This window comes from Bufo bufo, chromosome 3, assembly GCF_905171765.1.
Source record: "Bufo bufo chromosome 3, aBufBuf1.1, whole genome shotgun sequence".
NCBI classification, from domain to species: domain Eukaryota; kingdom Metazoa; phylum Chordata; class Amphibia; order Anura; family Bufonidae; genus Bufo; species Bufo bufo.
In genome coordinates this window covers 200,578,417-200,596,327 of record NC_053391.1, presented here as the reverse complement: position 1 = coordinate 200,596,327, position 17,911 = coordinate 200,578,417, and the positions used below count along the sequence as shown (strand labels likewise).

The window sequence follows — 17,911 nt, the reverse complement described above, 5'->3', positions numbered from 1 at the left end:
TGGCAATTTGGCTTCAGTACTGTTACAGTAGGATTTTAAACAATTAAATCTTGGATATATCTGGGTTGCAATATTTGGTATAAAAGCTAGCTGAGGGTCTGCTCCACCATTTCTGCCGTTTATAAAATTGGAAGAGGTGGAGGAAGGCTCAAATAACACTGAGTAATTTCTTCTCATTCTTTTACCCCTAGACTAATTTGCCGTGAGATTTTTTTCTGTGATCAATTTGGTCATATATAAAGTATTTGCACTAACTGATTGCATAGTTTTGTCTGAAAGAAAGTGTTTACTGTATATTTTTTAAGGTATAACTGACCTTTTGATGAACTGTACATAAAAAAAATCAGTAATAGTGTGTACATGAGAAATAGCACTTTTTGATATCGCCCAACCCTAAAAATATTCCCACAATAAACTATATTAAGAAATTTATTGCGAATATATATTATATAGCGATTAATGCCCATTTAGAATAAAAAAATAATTTTTTTTACAAACTTACTTTTTACAACAGATATACATAGCAAGCAATATTGAATAGCATTTACATTGTGAGATGTACACATTTCCCTGTACTAATATGACATGTATCCATTTCCTTATACCATACCCTTAACAGTCAAACCCTTCCCCCCCCCCCCCCCCCTCCCATTTCCATTCCCCCTTACCACCCACCCTCAATACTCAGCATGTCAGATACCATTGTTTGAGGTTAGTCAGGTTACTTGGATTTTTCTATATGTGTATTTGTTTTGTGCTTTATATTATTCTCCGGTCTGTTTACCGCTATTCCTTCTCCCCAGAGACCCTGAAAGAATCCCTTTGTGATACCATGTGGGGTCACTAAATGGTGACACAATCGCTTGTATTTCGTCATTTAATAGAAAAGGTCAATAAAGCTTTTGCCATTTATAGAAAAAGCGTGTGGACATTGTTTTTTTCTGCTCCACCATTTCTAGTCGCAAGCAGTGTTTTACCTGATAGACTACTTCAATTATTGTTGGACATTTTGGTTTCTGGCAATTTGCTAGTAAACATCTCTTGGCTGCTAATATCATCATGTGCAGTACCCTTGGTAGTGGTTCACATCCAGGCACAGTTTGGATCACCACCAAGTGTGGATCATGCACCACCGCAATCACCTCGTTTTAGCTTATAAAGATGCGGACATGCACGGCTATATCACCGCTAGCATGTCCGCAATATACCTGTCCCATAAAGCTGTGTCCTTTTATTGTGTTTACATTTTTTTTTTTTACAGATCTGTAAATGAGCCTGGCAAGGAGCCCAAGGGGCTGTACCAACCTTCTTGGAGCTCAGCCACGCCCCCTGTGAAGGAGCCCAGCACCGCCTGCGTCCTCCGAATCTCCTCCTTTCTTCAGTTAGATTGCCGCGAGCTCGCGCAGTGACGGTATAGTGTTCCTTCCCTGTGCGGGCATCAGCCTCAGGGAAGGAACTGCGCATCGCGAGATTATGGCAATCTAACTATAGAAAGGAGAAGATTCAGCGGACGCAGGTGGTGCTGAGCACCTTCACGGGGGTGGGGGGCATACCTGGGCACCAGGAAGGTTAGTACAGCCCCTTGGGCACCTTACCAGGCTCATTTACAGATCTATAAAATAATTTTTTTAAACAATAAAAGGACACCGCTTTATGGGACAGGTATATTGCGGACATGCTAGCAGCGATCTAGCCGTGCATGTCCGCAGCTCTATAAGCTAAAACGAGGTGACAAACCCTTTAAACATGAAATAATTCTGTATTATCCTGTCCTAAATTTAAAAAAGGAGGTTATTTTGTCGGACTGACCTTGTCTTTTAAAAAGAAACCATATATTGCTCTGTGCATTATGTGATACTGTGTTTCTCTCCACACCTCACTTATAGTGGATTTACACACCAATTCCCAACCTTTTAATATATCTACTGGTGTATCTATCTTCGGGATGTCCTTTTTCCACTGTTTAAAGGGAACCTGTCACAAAAAAAAAAAACACACACGCTTACTAAGCTGTTAATAGTACCTTAAAGTGCTGCATAGTAGTGTCCTAATGCACTTTTTCTTCGTTTAGCCGCATTTAGCCCCCTTGAGAAATCGATGTTTTATTCAGCCGCTGCCCCGTGCTTCAAGTCAGGTTTGAAGTCAAGGGGGCAGTGGCCTAGGCGTCTCCAATCCTGCTCTCCCCGCCTCCTTTATTAACACGCCGGATCTCAGTGCCGGGACTGCGCTCCCAGCCCGCATGCGCAGTAAAGGGCTGCTGTAGCGCGATCCCGGTTCCGGCTCGTACACTAAGCCGGCTTCAGTCTCGCTACAGCGCATGCGCCAGCCTTAAGATGCCGGGCGCGGGCATGTAAGGCTGGCGGGCAGTAGCGAAACTGAAGACGGCTGAGTGTACGAGCCGGAATCGCGCTACAGCAGCCCTTTACTGCGCATGCGGGCTGGGAGCGCGGTCCCGGCACTGAGATCCGGCGTGTCAATAAAGGCGGTGGGAGGCGGGGAGAGCAGGATTGGAGACGCCTAGGCCGCTGCCCCCTTGACTTTAAACCTGACTTGAAGCACGGGGCAGCGGCTGAATAAAACATCGATTTCTCAAGGAGGCTAAACGAAGAAAAAGTGCATTAGGACACTACTATGCAGCACTTTATTAACAGCTTAGTAAGCGATTAACAGCTTTAACAGCTTAGTAAGCGATTTTTTGGTGACAGGTTCCCTTTAAAGATGTTATGTGCTTGTAATTTAGATATATAGTGGCGTATATCTTTATAAATGGTGGATAGTGTTATTTTTTTCTCCTGGTTGTCCTTTCAGTGAATCAGTCATTTTGTTGATATTCAGGTGTGTAGTATCCTATATTAGTAGGAAAGAAGACTTAAATCCCTGTCTTATTCTTGAACTCTTCAAATGTGAAATCTCTCTTGTCATCCATACTCCAAAAGTCAGCTACAGTTTTTGGTCCATTCCATTGTTTGGTGTTCCTGGTATTTGCCAGAGTCCGTGTCAGGGGGTCTAAATATTTAGAGCACTGCCAAGGCAGGCCATATTTTTTCCGTACCGCCTTCCATGTTGCCTATGCATCTCTTAACATTAGGCAGTGTCTGGCTGATGTGGGTGGCTGTGAATACTTCACGTGTAGAAGAGTAGTCAGACTCCAAGGGGCAAACAGGCCGCACTCTAGTTTGTAATTGGAGTGAGTGTCGGCTGTGTGCCCCCAGCCAATCAAAACAATGTCTAAACAGGCTGCATGTTCGTAGGTCAGGGAAGTTTATTTCTCCATTTTTGTTTATTTAACGCTAAGTGTAGGCAAAGATATTCTTGGCTTTTTGGTTGCCCATATATAAGACTTAAATGCTGTCTCTAGTTGTTTAATATTGGTATGTTTTATTAGTAATGGTATGGTTTGTATCATATAGAACAGTTTTGGAACACACATTTTCAGCATATGGCATCTTCTCAATGATAGTGGGAGTTTCATCCATCTAGAGATTTTTTTATTAGGGGGTGGATAGTTCAGAGAGTATATAGTGTTTGGTGTTCTCCCAATCAATATACCCAGGTATCTTAGAGTCCTTAGCCAGGGCGACTGGAAGATTTCAAACGAATCGGTACTTTCTTTTTAAAAAGAGTGGGGGGTTAAGGCTAACAAGTCACACTTAAGTTGGTTTACTCTAAAACCTGAAAGATCGCTGAACTGATCGAGTAGCAAGAATATCTCCTTCACATGCATACCATGGTTTGACAAGGAAAACAGTAGATAGTCTGCAAAGAGTGCATGTTTCACTTCCATATTTCCTATATGGATAACCTGATATTGTCTTCCCTTTTTCTATTGCCTTTGAGAGAGGTTCTAAAGCCAAATTAAATAATAATGGGGATAGGGGGCATCCCTGTCTCATTCCTCTTTTTTAGAGCAAAAGGTTTAGATTTAAATCCTGGTGTAGTTATCCTCGCTTGTGGGTTAGAGTATAACGTGGATCGGTAGTTCCGAAAGGGTCACTGCAATTCCATATGGTCTAGTACAACGATTACCCATCCCCACCTTACATAATCAAATGCTTTTTTTTTTGCATCTATACAGAGTATGCCCGGTCTAGGGCAAGCTGACTGGTTTGCTTGTATGGTATTTAATACTTTACATATATTAGATACAGCAGCCCTACCTTGGACAAACCCAACTTTATGTGGAGCCATTAGTCAGGGAAGCACCTTTGCTAGCATGTCTGCTAATATTCTTTATATTTTAATATCCACATTAATCAAGGATATTGGTCTATAAGATGTCAGTGACGTGAGGTCTTTCCAGTTTAGGTAGTACTTTAATATAGGCCGTATTGGTAATTGTTGGCATCTTTTTGTTAGCCATATAACCATTATATAGAGGTGTTAAGATGGGTCCCATTTTCTCCTTCAAGGCCTTATAGAAGGTCACCTGTGTATCCATCGGGACCCAGTGCCTTTCCCAGGGCTACCCACTGGATACATTCATTTACTCCCCCCTGTGTTATAAGAGCATTTAAAGGAAACCTGTCACCATGATTTTGCGCATAGAGCTGGGGACATGGGCTGCTAGATGGCCACTAGCTCATCTGCAGTACCCAGGTCCCACAGCTCTCTGCGCTTTTATTGTGTTAAAAAACCGTTTTGAGCGATATGCAAATTACCTGATATGAGTCCTGTAGCCGGAGATGAGTCAAGCGGAAAGGAGCCCAGCACCGCCCCGCGTCCTCCGAATCTCCTCCTTGCCGGCTGACGTCACAGAGCTGGAGCGCCGAAATCTCGCGATGCGCGAGCTAGCGCATGCGCAGTGTCGGCATCATGTTCATTCCCTGTGCTGGCATCAGCACAGGGAACGAACTACGCATGCGCTAGCTCGTGCATCGCGAGATTTCGGCGCTCCAGCTCTGTGACGTCAGCCGGCAAGGAGGAGATTCGGAGGACGCGGGGCGGTGCTGGGCTCCTTTCCGCTTGACTCATCTCCGGCTACAGGACTCATATCAGGTAATTTGCATATCGCTCAAAACGGTTTTTTAACACAATAAAAGCGCAGAGAGCTATGGGACCTGGGTACTGCAGATGAGCTAGTGGCCATCTAGCAGCCCATGTCCCCAGCTCTATGCGCAAAATCATGGTGACAGGTTTCCTTTAACATATCCAGCTCCTCTGTAGTAATTTTTGGGAGGGAAAGTGAAGTTAACCAAGATTGTGTCTGTATTGTTTTGTGATGTGTCAGAGTAAAGATAGGTATAGAACTCCTGAAAGATCACCATTGATATTATGTGGTGTGTTAGTAATGGTGTGTTACTCCCTTTGAGTCTTTTAAAGCTATTATTGGGGGGTTAGTAGTATGTCCTTTAGCTAGGCGTGCCAACAATTTCCCTGTCTTGTTCCCATACCTGTAGTATTGTGCTTCCATATGTGAGCGACTCAGTTCTTCCCTTTTGTGCAGCCAATTTTCATATTGTTGTTTCGCCTGTTCCCATGCAGTCTTCTTAAACTGGGTAGTATTTGTGCAATATGTGGTATAAGCCTTTTCTAGCAGTTGGCTATGATGTTGGAACTTCTGGTTTGTATTTTTTATTTTTTTAAGAGATGTCAGGTTTGAGATTATTTTCCCTCTTAGAACGGTTTTAGCTGCGTCCCAGAGGAGTTGCGAGTCTGCCGTCTCAATTATGCAGCAGGAACTCCTGCCACCAATGGTTCAGTAGTTCACAGAACGACTCATTTTTGTTAATTTTTGCAGGGAACCGCCAGATATAGTCAATGCCCTTTGGTATGGTATTATGGTATCCACAAAAGTCGCTATAACTGGTGTGTGATCAGATATTATTTCTCCTATCATTATGGATTGTATGCACAAAGCATATAACCTGGACACACATACACTCACCTAAAGAATTATTAGGAACACCATACTAATACGGTGTTGGACCCCCTTTTGCCTTCAGAACTGCCTTAATTCTACGTGGCATTGATTCAACAAGGTGCTGATAGCATTCTTTAGAAATGTTGGCCCATATTGATAGGATAGCATCTTGCAGTTGATAGGAGATTTGAGGGATGCACATCCAGGGCACGAAGCTCCCGTTCCACCACATCCCAAAGATGCTCTATTGGGTTGAGATCTGGTGACTGTGGGGGCCATTTTAGTACAGTGAACTCATTGTCATGTTTAAGAAACCAATTTAAAATGATTCGAGCTTTGTGACATGGTGCATTATCCTGCTGGAAGTAGCCATCAGAGGATGGATACATGTTCTCATTCTGTTTACGCCAAATTCGGACTCTACCATTTAAATGTCTCAACAGAAATCAAGACTCAGACCAGGCAACATTTTTCCAGTCTTCAACAGTCCAATTTTGGTGAGCTCGTGCAAATTGTAGCCTCTTTTTCCTATTTGTAGTGGAGATGAGTGGTACCCGGTGGGGTCTTCTGCTGTTGTAGCCCATCCGCCTCAAGGTTGTGAGTGTTGTGGCTTCACAAATGCTTTGCTGAATACCTCGGTTGTAACGAGTCATTTCAGTCAACGTTGCTCTTCTATCAGCTTGAATCAGTCGGCCCATTCTCCTCTGACCTCTAGAATCCACAAGGCATTTTTGCCCACAGGACTGCCGCATACTGGATGTTTTTCCCTTTCCACACCATTCTTTGTAAACCCTAGAAATTGTTGTGCGTGAAAATCCCAGTAACTGAGCAGATTGTGAAATACGCAGACCGGCCCGTCTGGCACCAACAACCATGCCACGCTCAAAATTGCTTAAATCACCTTTCTTTCCCATTCTGACATTCAGTTTGGAGTTCAGGAGATTGTCTTGACCAGGACCACACCCCTAAATGCATTGAAGCAACTGCCATGTGATTGGTTGACTAGATAATTGCATTAATGAGAAATAGAACAGGTGTTCCTAATAATTCTTTAAGTGAGTGTATGTAGTCTAGCCTAGACCATGACTCGTGGGAGTACGAGTAATGTGTATACTCCCTACCTTCTGGGTCAAAGAGGCACCATGTATCTTGGAGGTCTAGATTTTGGAGAAAAGGTGTTAACTGTTGGTCCCTTCCTCTGGGCTTTGTCTCATTTGTCTTCTGTCCATGTCACCGTTCATTACTGTATTGAAATCCCCAGCCAGGAGTTTGAGCGGCGTGCTATCTGCTGAAACCCTCTTAATTAGATTCTGAAAAAACACTTTATTGGGACCATACATGTTATATATGCTCATTTTCTCCGTGGGCGATTGCCATCTCCCTTCAGACTCTGCTTCCTGGTGTGTGACTTCTAAAGGGAGATGGTGCGTACCAGGGTAAGGACTCCTGCTTTATGCCCTACTGCTCCTGATCCATAAATCTCTCCCACCCATAGTTTTCCCATTCTAAAAAAATCCTCCTCATGGAGGTGTCTCCTGTAACATGACTATATCCACGCTCAAGCACTGTAGATGTCGCAAGACCATTAGATTCTTATGGGGGGAGCGCAGCCCCTTTACGTTCCAAGTTACTTTTTTCATACTTTAAAACCTTTGTAATGTGATTTACGTCCAAGTGGTACCATTCTGTCCTTTACTGTCATGCTGATAATTTCAACCCCCAAAAACCCCATAAGAACATGCAACTTAAACGTTAACACAAGAAAATAATCATAGGTTGCACCCTGACGAGAAGGTGGCGAAACTGATCTTGTATAGGTATAATTGCCTAGCAACTTATTTTTTCAATCATAGAAAGTTCTGATAGTTATATTAGGTATTCTTTCCCACCCGCCTTCATTATAAGATATATGTTCTGTACCATTGGTGGCCCGATTGGTATGTATCCATAAATAGTGGAAGAACTGTATATTAGCAAGTTGGAGCCAGTCCATTGTTTGCCCATAACAGCTTTCACACTGGCGATGTCCATATCTGAGGGCAGCCATTATAAGAATTAAGACTCTACTAGTGTCTTTGGTTAGTCGGGCATTACATTGCAACCACCAGTAGAGTGGTCTGTACATACCCTATCAATTTATAACAAACCTGTAAACTGTTCAACACAAGAATGGGTTTGATATTACCTGCTATAATGTCTCTCGGCTCCTTGCTCCGATTATCAAGTGGAGCATCTATGTAGCCCGTCAGATCCCAGGACCATGGCACATGTTCTGGTGTCAGTCGTCCTCACTATTTGTTGCAGAAACTGTCTTGTTCATCTTCATGAAGCCAAATTCTTAGCATGTCTGCGCTGTTCCTTTGGTTGAGGAAACAGGTCCCCTGTTGCCACTGGCGGCAGATTGTGCTACCCACGTGTTCCCTGAGAGAGTGGTGGGGATTTGGCGCCCTTTTCCTTCTTGTCTGCATCCAACATGGTGGCTGCTTTTCTTGGGAGTCTGAAAAGCAGTGGTGGAGCCATCCTAATGGAATATTCTAAGGAGGGAAGGATACAAAGAAAGCCACCTACTCTTATTGTATAGCTCTAAGCACACTCTAGAGAAGGCCCTTCGGCATTTTAACACCTCCACCGAGAAATTAAAGATCAGTATCTTGTGACTTCTGACCATGATGTCTGTTCTTGTCTTCTTTTAAGATCTCAAGATGTCTGCATAGTTAAGATATTTCACCATCATTTGCCTGGGCCTCTGACTTTGCCAGCAGAGGGAGAACTAAAAGTGCGTGCTGGCTCTTGGTGATCTGAGATCAGGCCCCACTCTGTGTGCCCTTTCCACCGTGCATATCTTTTGCAAGCCCAGTGTTTCAGGGATCTCCTTTTCTCAAATTAAAGTGAGCTCATGGAGTGGTATAGATTCTGGGAGGCCTACTATTCTTAGATTACTTCTCTGTGATCTGTTTTCAAGGTCGTCAATTTTTTTTCCCCTAGTCGTTTGAATTCTCGCTCAGCTGTTGTCAGCGCCGGTCGAGATAATTCCAGCTCCCGGGCCATTGCATCACATTGTGCCTCAGACGTTGTGAGTTTTGAGTTACCTTGGCCTGTATTTGTTGGAATGACTGCGTCACTGTGGTGGATAGAGACTCTTGTAGATCAGGCAAGATCCTTGTCGCCACTTCAAGCACCAGTCGGCAATAATCAATCTGGGGGCCATCTTTGTAGTCACCTTCTGGCATGTGTTGTATGTTGCTCTTGCCCAAATCAGTGGAATCCTCGTGTTCCGCCATTATTAGAGTCTCATCCGACAACATGACTGCTTTAGGAGGGCCTTTCTGCTCATCATATTGATTAAAAAGCGGTCCATAAACTGAAGGATCCGCTCCTCTCATTCTGAATAACGTCAAGGGGTCTTATCCCGTTATGTGGGGGAGCAGAGAGGTTTTCTGGCGGGTGGTTGCGGAACGCTCACCTCCTACAGCCTTCCATGATGGTGCCGGAACCGGAAGTCTACTTTTTTTTTTTGTGTGTTCCATAATAGAAAATATTTTTCAATAGTTTGTACTTTTTGGGACGTAGCGATACGTAATATGTTGTTTTTTATTGTTTATATATTTATGTGTAAAGTTGGGAAAGGAGAAGATCTAAAATTGTATTTTTTTTTACTCTTTATTTACCATTAGCCCCCTTCTAAAACCATAGAACACTCTCCCTGCTGCCCTGAGCTTTGTGCACAGCAGCAGCAAGGAGCGTACCATGGCAGCCACTCCACTACCAATGAAAAGGGGGGAAGGGGGGGGGGGGGGGGGGGGGGCCGTCTGTGGCAACTGCACTACCAATGATTCTAATACTGAGGGGTTGGGGGTGCTCCATCAATGATTATAATATTGAGGGGGGGCACCGCACTGTGCCACCAATGAATTTAATTAACCCCTTGATACAAATATAGACTGCGGGTGCCGGCCGTATACCCAGCACCTGGTCTCAATGACAAGAAGCGGTGATCCCCGCTCAGGTGCCATGGGGTTTCTGTCCATGCCTCCGCACAGCAAAAAAAATTAATAGAACATTCTATTTTTTTTTTGGGGTGCGGACGGATCACGGACCCATTCAAGTTGAATGGGTCTGGATAAGTCTGCAGATTCCACATGGATGTTGCCTGTGATTGGGGCCACAATGCACAGAACAGCTGACCAACGGCCATGCATGAGCCCTTCAAGGTACGTTGGTTGGCAGATAAGATTGTATGAGATCAGATAGTTGATTTCCCTGTTTCCAACTGTGTGAAAGTCTCTATGGAGTTAGACAAAGAAGCCAGGTATTTCTAAGTGGCTGTGGTCAGTTTGCAGTGTTCGCCGACGAACACATGCGATCTGCCATCTTTATTCCCAAGTCCGGCGATGCAGAGGTAAGTCCTTACCTGTGCCTGCGCCGCTCTGAAACTCATGCGGTCACCGGGAGCAGGCAGTTCTGAGAACAGCCCGATGAAGGCTGCTCTCGGAACTGCCTGCTCCCGGTGACCACATGCGTTTCAGAGTGGCTCGCGGCGCAGGCACAGGTAAGGACTTACCTCTGCATCGCCAGACTTGGGAATAAAAAGATGGCAGATCACTGGCTGTGGTTTATAGTGACTGCTTCTGCTGTGACATGTGATGGGTATGGCCTCGTGATTTTCCCCAAAAATACGTAGTCTTTGTGACTCGTTCCGGGGACAGGGCATACTGGAATTGCTGTGTGATTATTTCCGAAAGTGAGCATCTGTGTGACCTGTCTTGTCTGGAAAGGTTGCCCAGGAGACATTGCCTAAACTAAGGGCTCATTCACATGAACGTGTGCTGCCAGTTGCCGTATTGCGGACCGCGTTTGTGGATCTGCAATACACGGGCACCATTCTGTGTGCATTCCGCATCACGGATGCGGACCCATTCACTTCAATGGGTCTGAAAATCCAGAGATGCGGAACAGAACGCTACGGAGTGCTTTCTGGGGTTCAGTTCCGTGCTTCCGCACCACAAAAAGTTCTATCTTTTGCGTAATGGAGGGATCGCGGACCCATTCAAATGAATGGATCCGCGATCCCCATACAGCTGGGCTACGGTGGGTGCCCAAGCATTGCGGACCGCAATTTAAAGTCCACAGCACAGGCTTCACACGGTCGTGTGAACAAGCCCTAAAACTTAGACCATGGATATGCTTGGATCCAAAAAATAAATAAAAAAATTGTCTGTGTGGACGATCCCATGTAAGCTTAGTGAACTGTGTGATGTAGGATTGGGTGTGACCGCAGCAAGAGATAGTGAGGGAAAGGAAAAGCTGGGAAACTCTTGATGACTAAGGAAAAAAATGCCTAAAGAAATGTTGAGGCGTGGATATGTGGTACTGGTTGTAGAATTAGCACATAGAAATTTGAAAGTGTAAAGCGAGAAAAGGGCAGATCTTCAGGGTTTTGTTCTCTAGCAGGGTATGAAAACATGAGATGGATGAAAGCAAGTGATATGGATCGAGGTAGGTGATAACAAAAATCAAGGAATGGGTTAATCTGTTATCTGAAATGTATGGATTTTTTGCGTTGTATGATAGCTTTATGTAGTTGAGAATGCAAAGAGTACACTTCTAATACATATACAATGTAATCGGATACCCTAAAAAGTTATAGAAAATCCATGTGGTAAAAAAAAGTTAGCTCACTGTTAAATTTACTATTTGGGGATTATGCTTATTTTTGGAAATCTTATAAGTTATTTCACAGCTGTACCTAATGGACATCAGAACATGGAGGCTTCTTACAAAAGTACTTTTAATTGGAAAGGATGAAGACAAAAATGCACATATTAATTTGGAGCAAAATGGGCCCACGGTCTGTTTTAGGTTTGTCTTGTAGGTTATACTGTATATGTTACATGTTAAGTGTATGTTGGGACATCTGGTGACGACTAGCAAATTGTTAAACAGCAAAGCAGAACTGATTTAAGAAACCAGGCTATATTTCACCAGACCCTAGGGGGCGTGGATAATAATGTAAAGAGGAGGAGAAAATGTGAGATATTGTAAGGAGTGGACTTCCAATACCTGCTCTCTACTGATATATGATCCTATAGACAGGCAGACTTATTAACTCCTGAGGAATAAGATGTTCAAACAACCTATTGTATCTAAACCAAATCCTGAGAGTTATCCAAAGTAGTAAAAGTCTCTTTAACCCCTTGCCGACACACTATTACGTCATGGAAGCCACTGCGTTCGCACAATTAGACGTAATAGTATGTCATGGTGATCAGGCGGGCACCGGAGCGTGCACAATCACTGCAGGGGCCCTGCAGTCCCTGGTAGCCGGGCCCCTGCTGTATCCGCCGGCATCGCTGTAAAAGCCAATGTCAGCAGATTAACCCCTTCTGTGCCACGGTCCGCGCTGACCGTGACATAGAAGGGGTTTGTGTCGGGTGAGGGAGCGCATAGAGTCCCTGGCTGCTGTGGCGGGGACTCAATGTGTCAGAAGGCAGCCCGATGCCGTGCAGAGGCTGCCCAATCTCCTAGGCAACCTGTACTCACTGTAGTACACGAACAGGCAATGCATTACAATACAGATGTATTGTAATGCATTGCAGAGGGGATCAGACCCCCAAAAGTGATCAGAAATAAAGAAAGAAAAACACACATATTAGGCATCATCGCGTCCGTAATGACCGGCTCTAAAAATATATCACATGATCCACCCTGTCCGATAAACACCATAAAAATAAAGACGGTGTAAAATAAATTAAAATAAAGCCATTTTTGTCACCTTACATCACAAAAAGTGCAACACCAAGCGATCAAAAAGGCGTATGTCCCACAAAATGGTATCAATAAAATAACCTCATCCTGCAAAAAATGAGCCCCTACCTAAGACAATCGGTCAAAAAAAAAAAAAAGCTTAGACAATGGAGACACATGATTTTTTGCTTCAAAACTGCTATGTGCTGAAGTGAAATAAATAAAAAACAAAAAAAAGTATACATATTAGGTATTGCCCCGTCCGTTACGATCTGCTCTATAAAAAAAAGTTACATGACCTAATTCCTCAAGTAAAACGCTGTAAAAATTGATAAATACTGTGCCAAAACCACCAATTTTTGGTCACCTTGCCCTATAAAGTGTAATAATTCATATGTACCCCAAAATTGTACCAATAAAATAAGTCAACTCGTCCTGCAAAAAATGAGCCCCTGCACAACACGATCGGCAAAAAAAAAAAAAAAAAAAAGTATAATATATATATATATATATATATATATAATAATTATTTTTTTTTTTTAAATAAAAAAAAGCGTTCAGAAAATGTATTATAGCTACTGAGTTATTCAATAAAATGTTTTTTTCTTAATTCTTTGTCCTGCTCACAGAGAAGGCCGCACATGCTCCGTTTAATCCTTCAACTGCCTCCTGAGCTGTGATAGGGAGAGCATGGACACGCCCCCTTAGTTAAAGCAGAAAAGAAACTGATCAGTGGTGCCTGCACAAACAGGATCACCCCATAAACCAGTGTTTTGCTCATTCATAGGGTGATCAACGGCACATTTAGACGGGCAGATTGTTAGGAACGAGCATTCGCAGGATCCACCTTAAGCTGTTACCTAGAGCCTAATGTGGAGGTCTATGAGGTCTAAATGATAATGGCTAGTAGACCTCTAAAGAACTGTAATGAGTGAGAATGGACTTAAGGGTTGGTAAGAAAATCTGCATTCAAAGGGCACTCTACCCAAAGGGCTCATGCACATGAATGTGTGCCGGCCGTTCCATCCATTGGGCATCATCTGTGCGGTTGCCGTAGACAGATCCAGTAATTCGTCCGCACAGTAAAAAAGTAGAACTTTTAATATTTTTGCAGTGCAGAGACACAGAAACCCACGGAAACATTCCGTAGTGCATCTGTGGCGTTCCGTGCCTCCGTTACGCACCGCTCCTTCCGGATTGTGGACCCATTCAAGTGGGTCATATGGACAAATCAAAAGAGAACATATGATTTGGTTCAGTGGTGGATGGCTCCTGGGTTCAACAATGCTGCCACCAGGTTAGTCCAAGGTTGAATGATGTGTGCCTGTAATAATGATGGGAGAACTATAGAAGTTCCAGGAAGGCATATGCCCAAGTTTCACTTTCAGAGACTGTGGATTGACTACATTCAGTTACTAAAGGTGGAACAGTCTTAATATATCCTAGTCTGTGTTGATCACTTTTCAGGATATTTAGAGACCTGGCCTGTACTGAGAGCAACAGCTAAAGATATTGGCTGAGTGGATATGTAGATAGAGTTGCAGAGGTTGAGCAATAGAGGGAATTCATTTCACTGAAGTAACACAATAAATAAATTATATAAACATTGGGTATAGTGGAAAGATAGAACAATGAATGGTATCAAAAGATCAAAGGCAGAGGGGGAAAAGGCCTTGGACAGAAGTTTAGTTTTGTAAGCATTAAAGGGAACCTGTCGCCTCAACTATGCTACCCTCACTGAGCGTTTCTAAATGTTCATTGTGTTACCCTAAACATATAAATTACACTTTTAATTTCATTTGCAGACGAATTCAATAAGTATTATGCATTTTTGTACTTCCCGCCTTTTATGCAAATTAACATAAGAGTCATATCTTACTCATGTGACCAGAGAAGAGTCATATTTTCAAGCTCTGACTCATCTCAGGTTAATTTGCATATGTATCAAATCGTTTTTTTACACAATAATAGCACACAGAGCTATGGGGACTGGGTATTGCGGATGTGCTAGCGGCCATCTAGCAACCCACGTCCTCAGCTCTATACCCAAATCCAGGTGACAGGTTCCCTTTAAAGGGTTTCTGTCACCCCACTAAAGTGTTTTTTTTTTTTGGGCTAGTTAAGTTAGTTATATAGCGATATATTAAAATATAATAGTGTTCCTTACTTTGATCCAGCAGTTTAGTCAAAAAACGAAGTTTTATCATATGCAAATCCGGTCTCTACCAGCAAGTAGGGCGTCTACTTGCTGGTAGCTGCTGCAGAAATCCGCCCCCTCCTCTTGTTGATTGACAGGGCCAGCCGGGATCTCCTCCTCCGGCCAGCCCTGTCAGCATTTCAAAAATCGCGCGCCCGTGTTGAATCTGCGCAGGCGCTCTGAGATGAGGAGGCTCGTCTCCTCTGAACTCCCACAGTGCGCCTGCACCGATGACGTCTTCTATTTCGATGATGTCATCGGCGCAGGCGCACTGAGGGAGCTCTGAGGAGACGAGCCTCCTCATCTCAGAGCGCCTGCGCAGATTCAACACGGGCGCGCGATTTTTGAAATGCTGACAGGGCTGGCCGGAGGAGGAGATCCCGGCTGGCCCTGTCAATCAACAAGAGGAGGGGGCGGATTTCTGCAGCAGCTACCAGCAAGTAGACGCCCTACTTGCTGGTAGAGACCGGATTTGCATATGATAAAACTTCGTTTTTTGACTAAACTGCTGGATCAAAGTAAGGAACACTATTATATTTTAAAATATCGCTATATAACTAATTTAACTAGCCCAAAAAAAAAATATCACTTTAGTGGGGTGACAGAAACCCTTTAAGGACCATTCCTCAGAAGCAAGTCTCCTTGTCAACAATGTTATATTCTTGGGCTAAGCTTCTAGGACAGGGCTAGATTAACTCCAACAAACCTATTGTTATGATCTGTGGCTTCTGACCCATGAGGATCAGACACTAAAGTGAGGTACAGGGAAGCAGGCCATACTTTGTACAGAAAACAGGCTGTGGTCTTAGGCAGAGTTTGTGCAGATCTGTAATGCAGTCCAGACGTTAGTATACAGCAGAACAATAGCTCTTTTAGAGAGCAGCAGTGAAGACAGGCCACCAGTGTGACACCTGTATAGAAGTCCTACAAAACCAACTAATTGCTATACATAACCAAGTGCATGAATCCCTTCCAAATCAGGATTCAGAGGCTTTACCATTCCATCAAACCTGGTGATTGAAGATGCATTAAGAAACTAAGTAAAATCTGGATCCCAGATATGATGGTGACTTCCAGGTACCGCTAACTACTCCAAAGTTAGTGAAGCTTGAAGGAGGACACAGCAACCATTACAAATACATCTCTAACTCAAGGGAACCACCATAAAAGTCTTCAGTTTCTTGATTGTCCGTTACGGAATTTAAAACTGTACAATGTGAATAAGTTGGTAAATACCAGTTTCTATGCCAACAGTAGGTGGGTCAAGGTTTTATCAGGCCTGTTGTGGCTTTCCAGTTTCCGGCAGAGGATCTCAAAACTGATAAGGATTCAGTCTGTTCCGTTTTGTTGCATTATTTGATCGGACACAAAACTGCTGCAAGCGGTGGTTTTGTGTCCGTTCTGCGAAACAGAACAAACCAGATCCGGCATGAAAATCAATGTAGGTCAATGGTGCTGGATCAGTGTTTGTTAGCGGAAAAAAAAAAATAGATCCAGCGCCCATTGACTTACAGGTACAATGTTTTTCAGACTGAATCCAGTTTGTTCACTTCAGATTTATACAAGAGGATCCGGACAAAAAAAACTGATGCATTAAATGGCATGGATCCGTTTAATTGTGGGATTGAGATCCTCTGCCAGATCTCAAAACCGGAAAGCCACAACACAAGCGTAAAACCGGCCTTCGCTAATTGGTTCAAGGGTGTTGTGCATTTTATGTGATGTTAATGGGATTAAATATTTGTTCTATCCGTGTATCTGTTTTATGGTTGTATACAAGAAATGTAGTCATAAGTCTGCTGCCTCTACCAATACATCAACCACATACTGTATCAGGGAAGCTCAGATAAGAATCTTTTAGAAAACACCAGTGGGGTGTGTAGACTGTAAAGGGTTAACTTCTGGCGATGTTTTATAGATGGGAACCTCTTCATAAATGAGATGCCAGGAAGTGATTATAACTAGTGAATGGTTCTTCCCTGCTCTTCAGAAGGGTAAATTTAGCTGGGACAGGTGAACCTTGAGATCCAATATTTGCAATTATGTTTAGGGGAGGAAAATGACACAGTAGGATTATTTTAAACACCATTAAGTCTTGCATATACCTGGGTCTCAATATTTGGTGAAAAAGCTAGATGTCTACAGAGAAGATGCAAGGGGGGAACTAACTCTCCTTAGGGAGAGCGCATCTTAATCAGTGTGCGGAATTCTGGGAGGGAAGAAACACAAATGAGCTCTTAACAATTGTTCAGCTCAGATGTCACAGATCTAGACAAGGAATTCCTTTGCTGGTTTTCCTGCCTTGAGTATCCCATTTGCGTCCAGATATATACTATGAGGATCTATACATCACTCTTTGCTAAAACACATGTCACATTCCTATTGGCTCATATGTATTTTTAGGTTGTACAGGTGACACCCAGGGCTTTGCTAATAAAGAAAGGGTCTTCTGCCCTTTGCAGTTGGAAGCGGTAGAGGAAGACTCAAATACCACCATGAGTCATGTCCTCTCATTCTTTTACCCCCCTAGACTAAATTTTAAGATCTGGAGCGTTGCAGACAATATGGTTAGAGCCCTTGGTAAGGGATCATGCAAAAATTGTACCACGACAGTACCATGGCAAAAACAGCATTATGGTCTTAGGCTGGGTTCACAAGAGGCTGAAAATACAGCAGAAAAAAAATAAAATAAAAATTAGCTGCGGAAAAGCCAGCAGATTTCACCCTCTCCAATGCAAAGGGCGAAATCCGCTGTATAAAGCGACATCAGCTTTTCTGCTGCGTTTTTTACGCAGCACGTGAATAAGAATTTAGAAATTTACAATGTTGTGGATTTGCCGAATGCAAATCATTGATGGCAAATCCACAGCTAATCAGTCACGTGTGACCCTGGCCTTAATGTGTGAACATAGCCCAAGATTGCATCTGGTGGGACAAAACATACCTGTGTCAGATGAAGCGAGTCTCCACTTACGAAAGCTTTTCCTGCCCCTTTAAGGCAATAGATAACAGAAGAAAAATTTGGTAGACGGCCATGTCTAAAAAAAATAAAAATATATATAAAAAGACATGTAATTAGTTACTACTGTAAATTATCACAAAAGCTATTC

At 43.2% G+C, this 17,911-nt stretch overlaps 1 protein-coding gene across 1 annotated transcript in view; it reads right to left on the bottom strand.

Moving 5' to 3' along the window:
- LOC120994969 (putative helicase MOV-10) overlaps positions 1 to 17,911 on the bottom strand; it is a 265,367-nt gene that overhangs the window by 140,925 nt on the left and 106,531 nt on the right. The window contains exon 3 of the mRNA XM_040423881.1: positions 17,746 to 17,839. Coding sequence (XP_040279815.1) covers positions 17,746 to 17,839 — 94 coding nt within the window. The remainder of the gene's footprint in view (positions 1 to 17,745; positions 17,840 to 17,911) is intronic.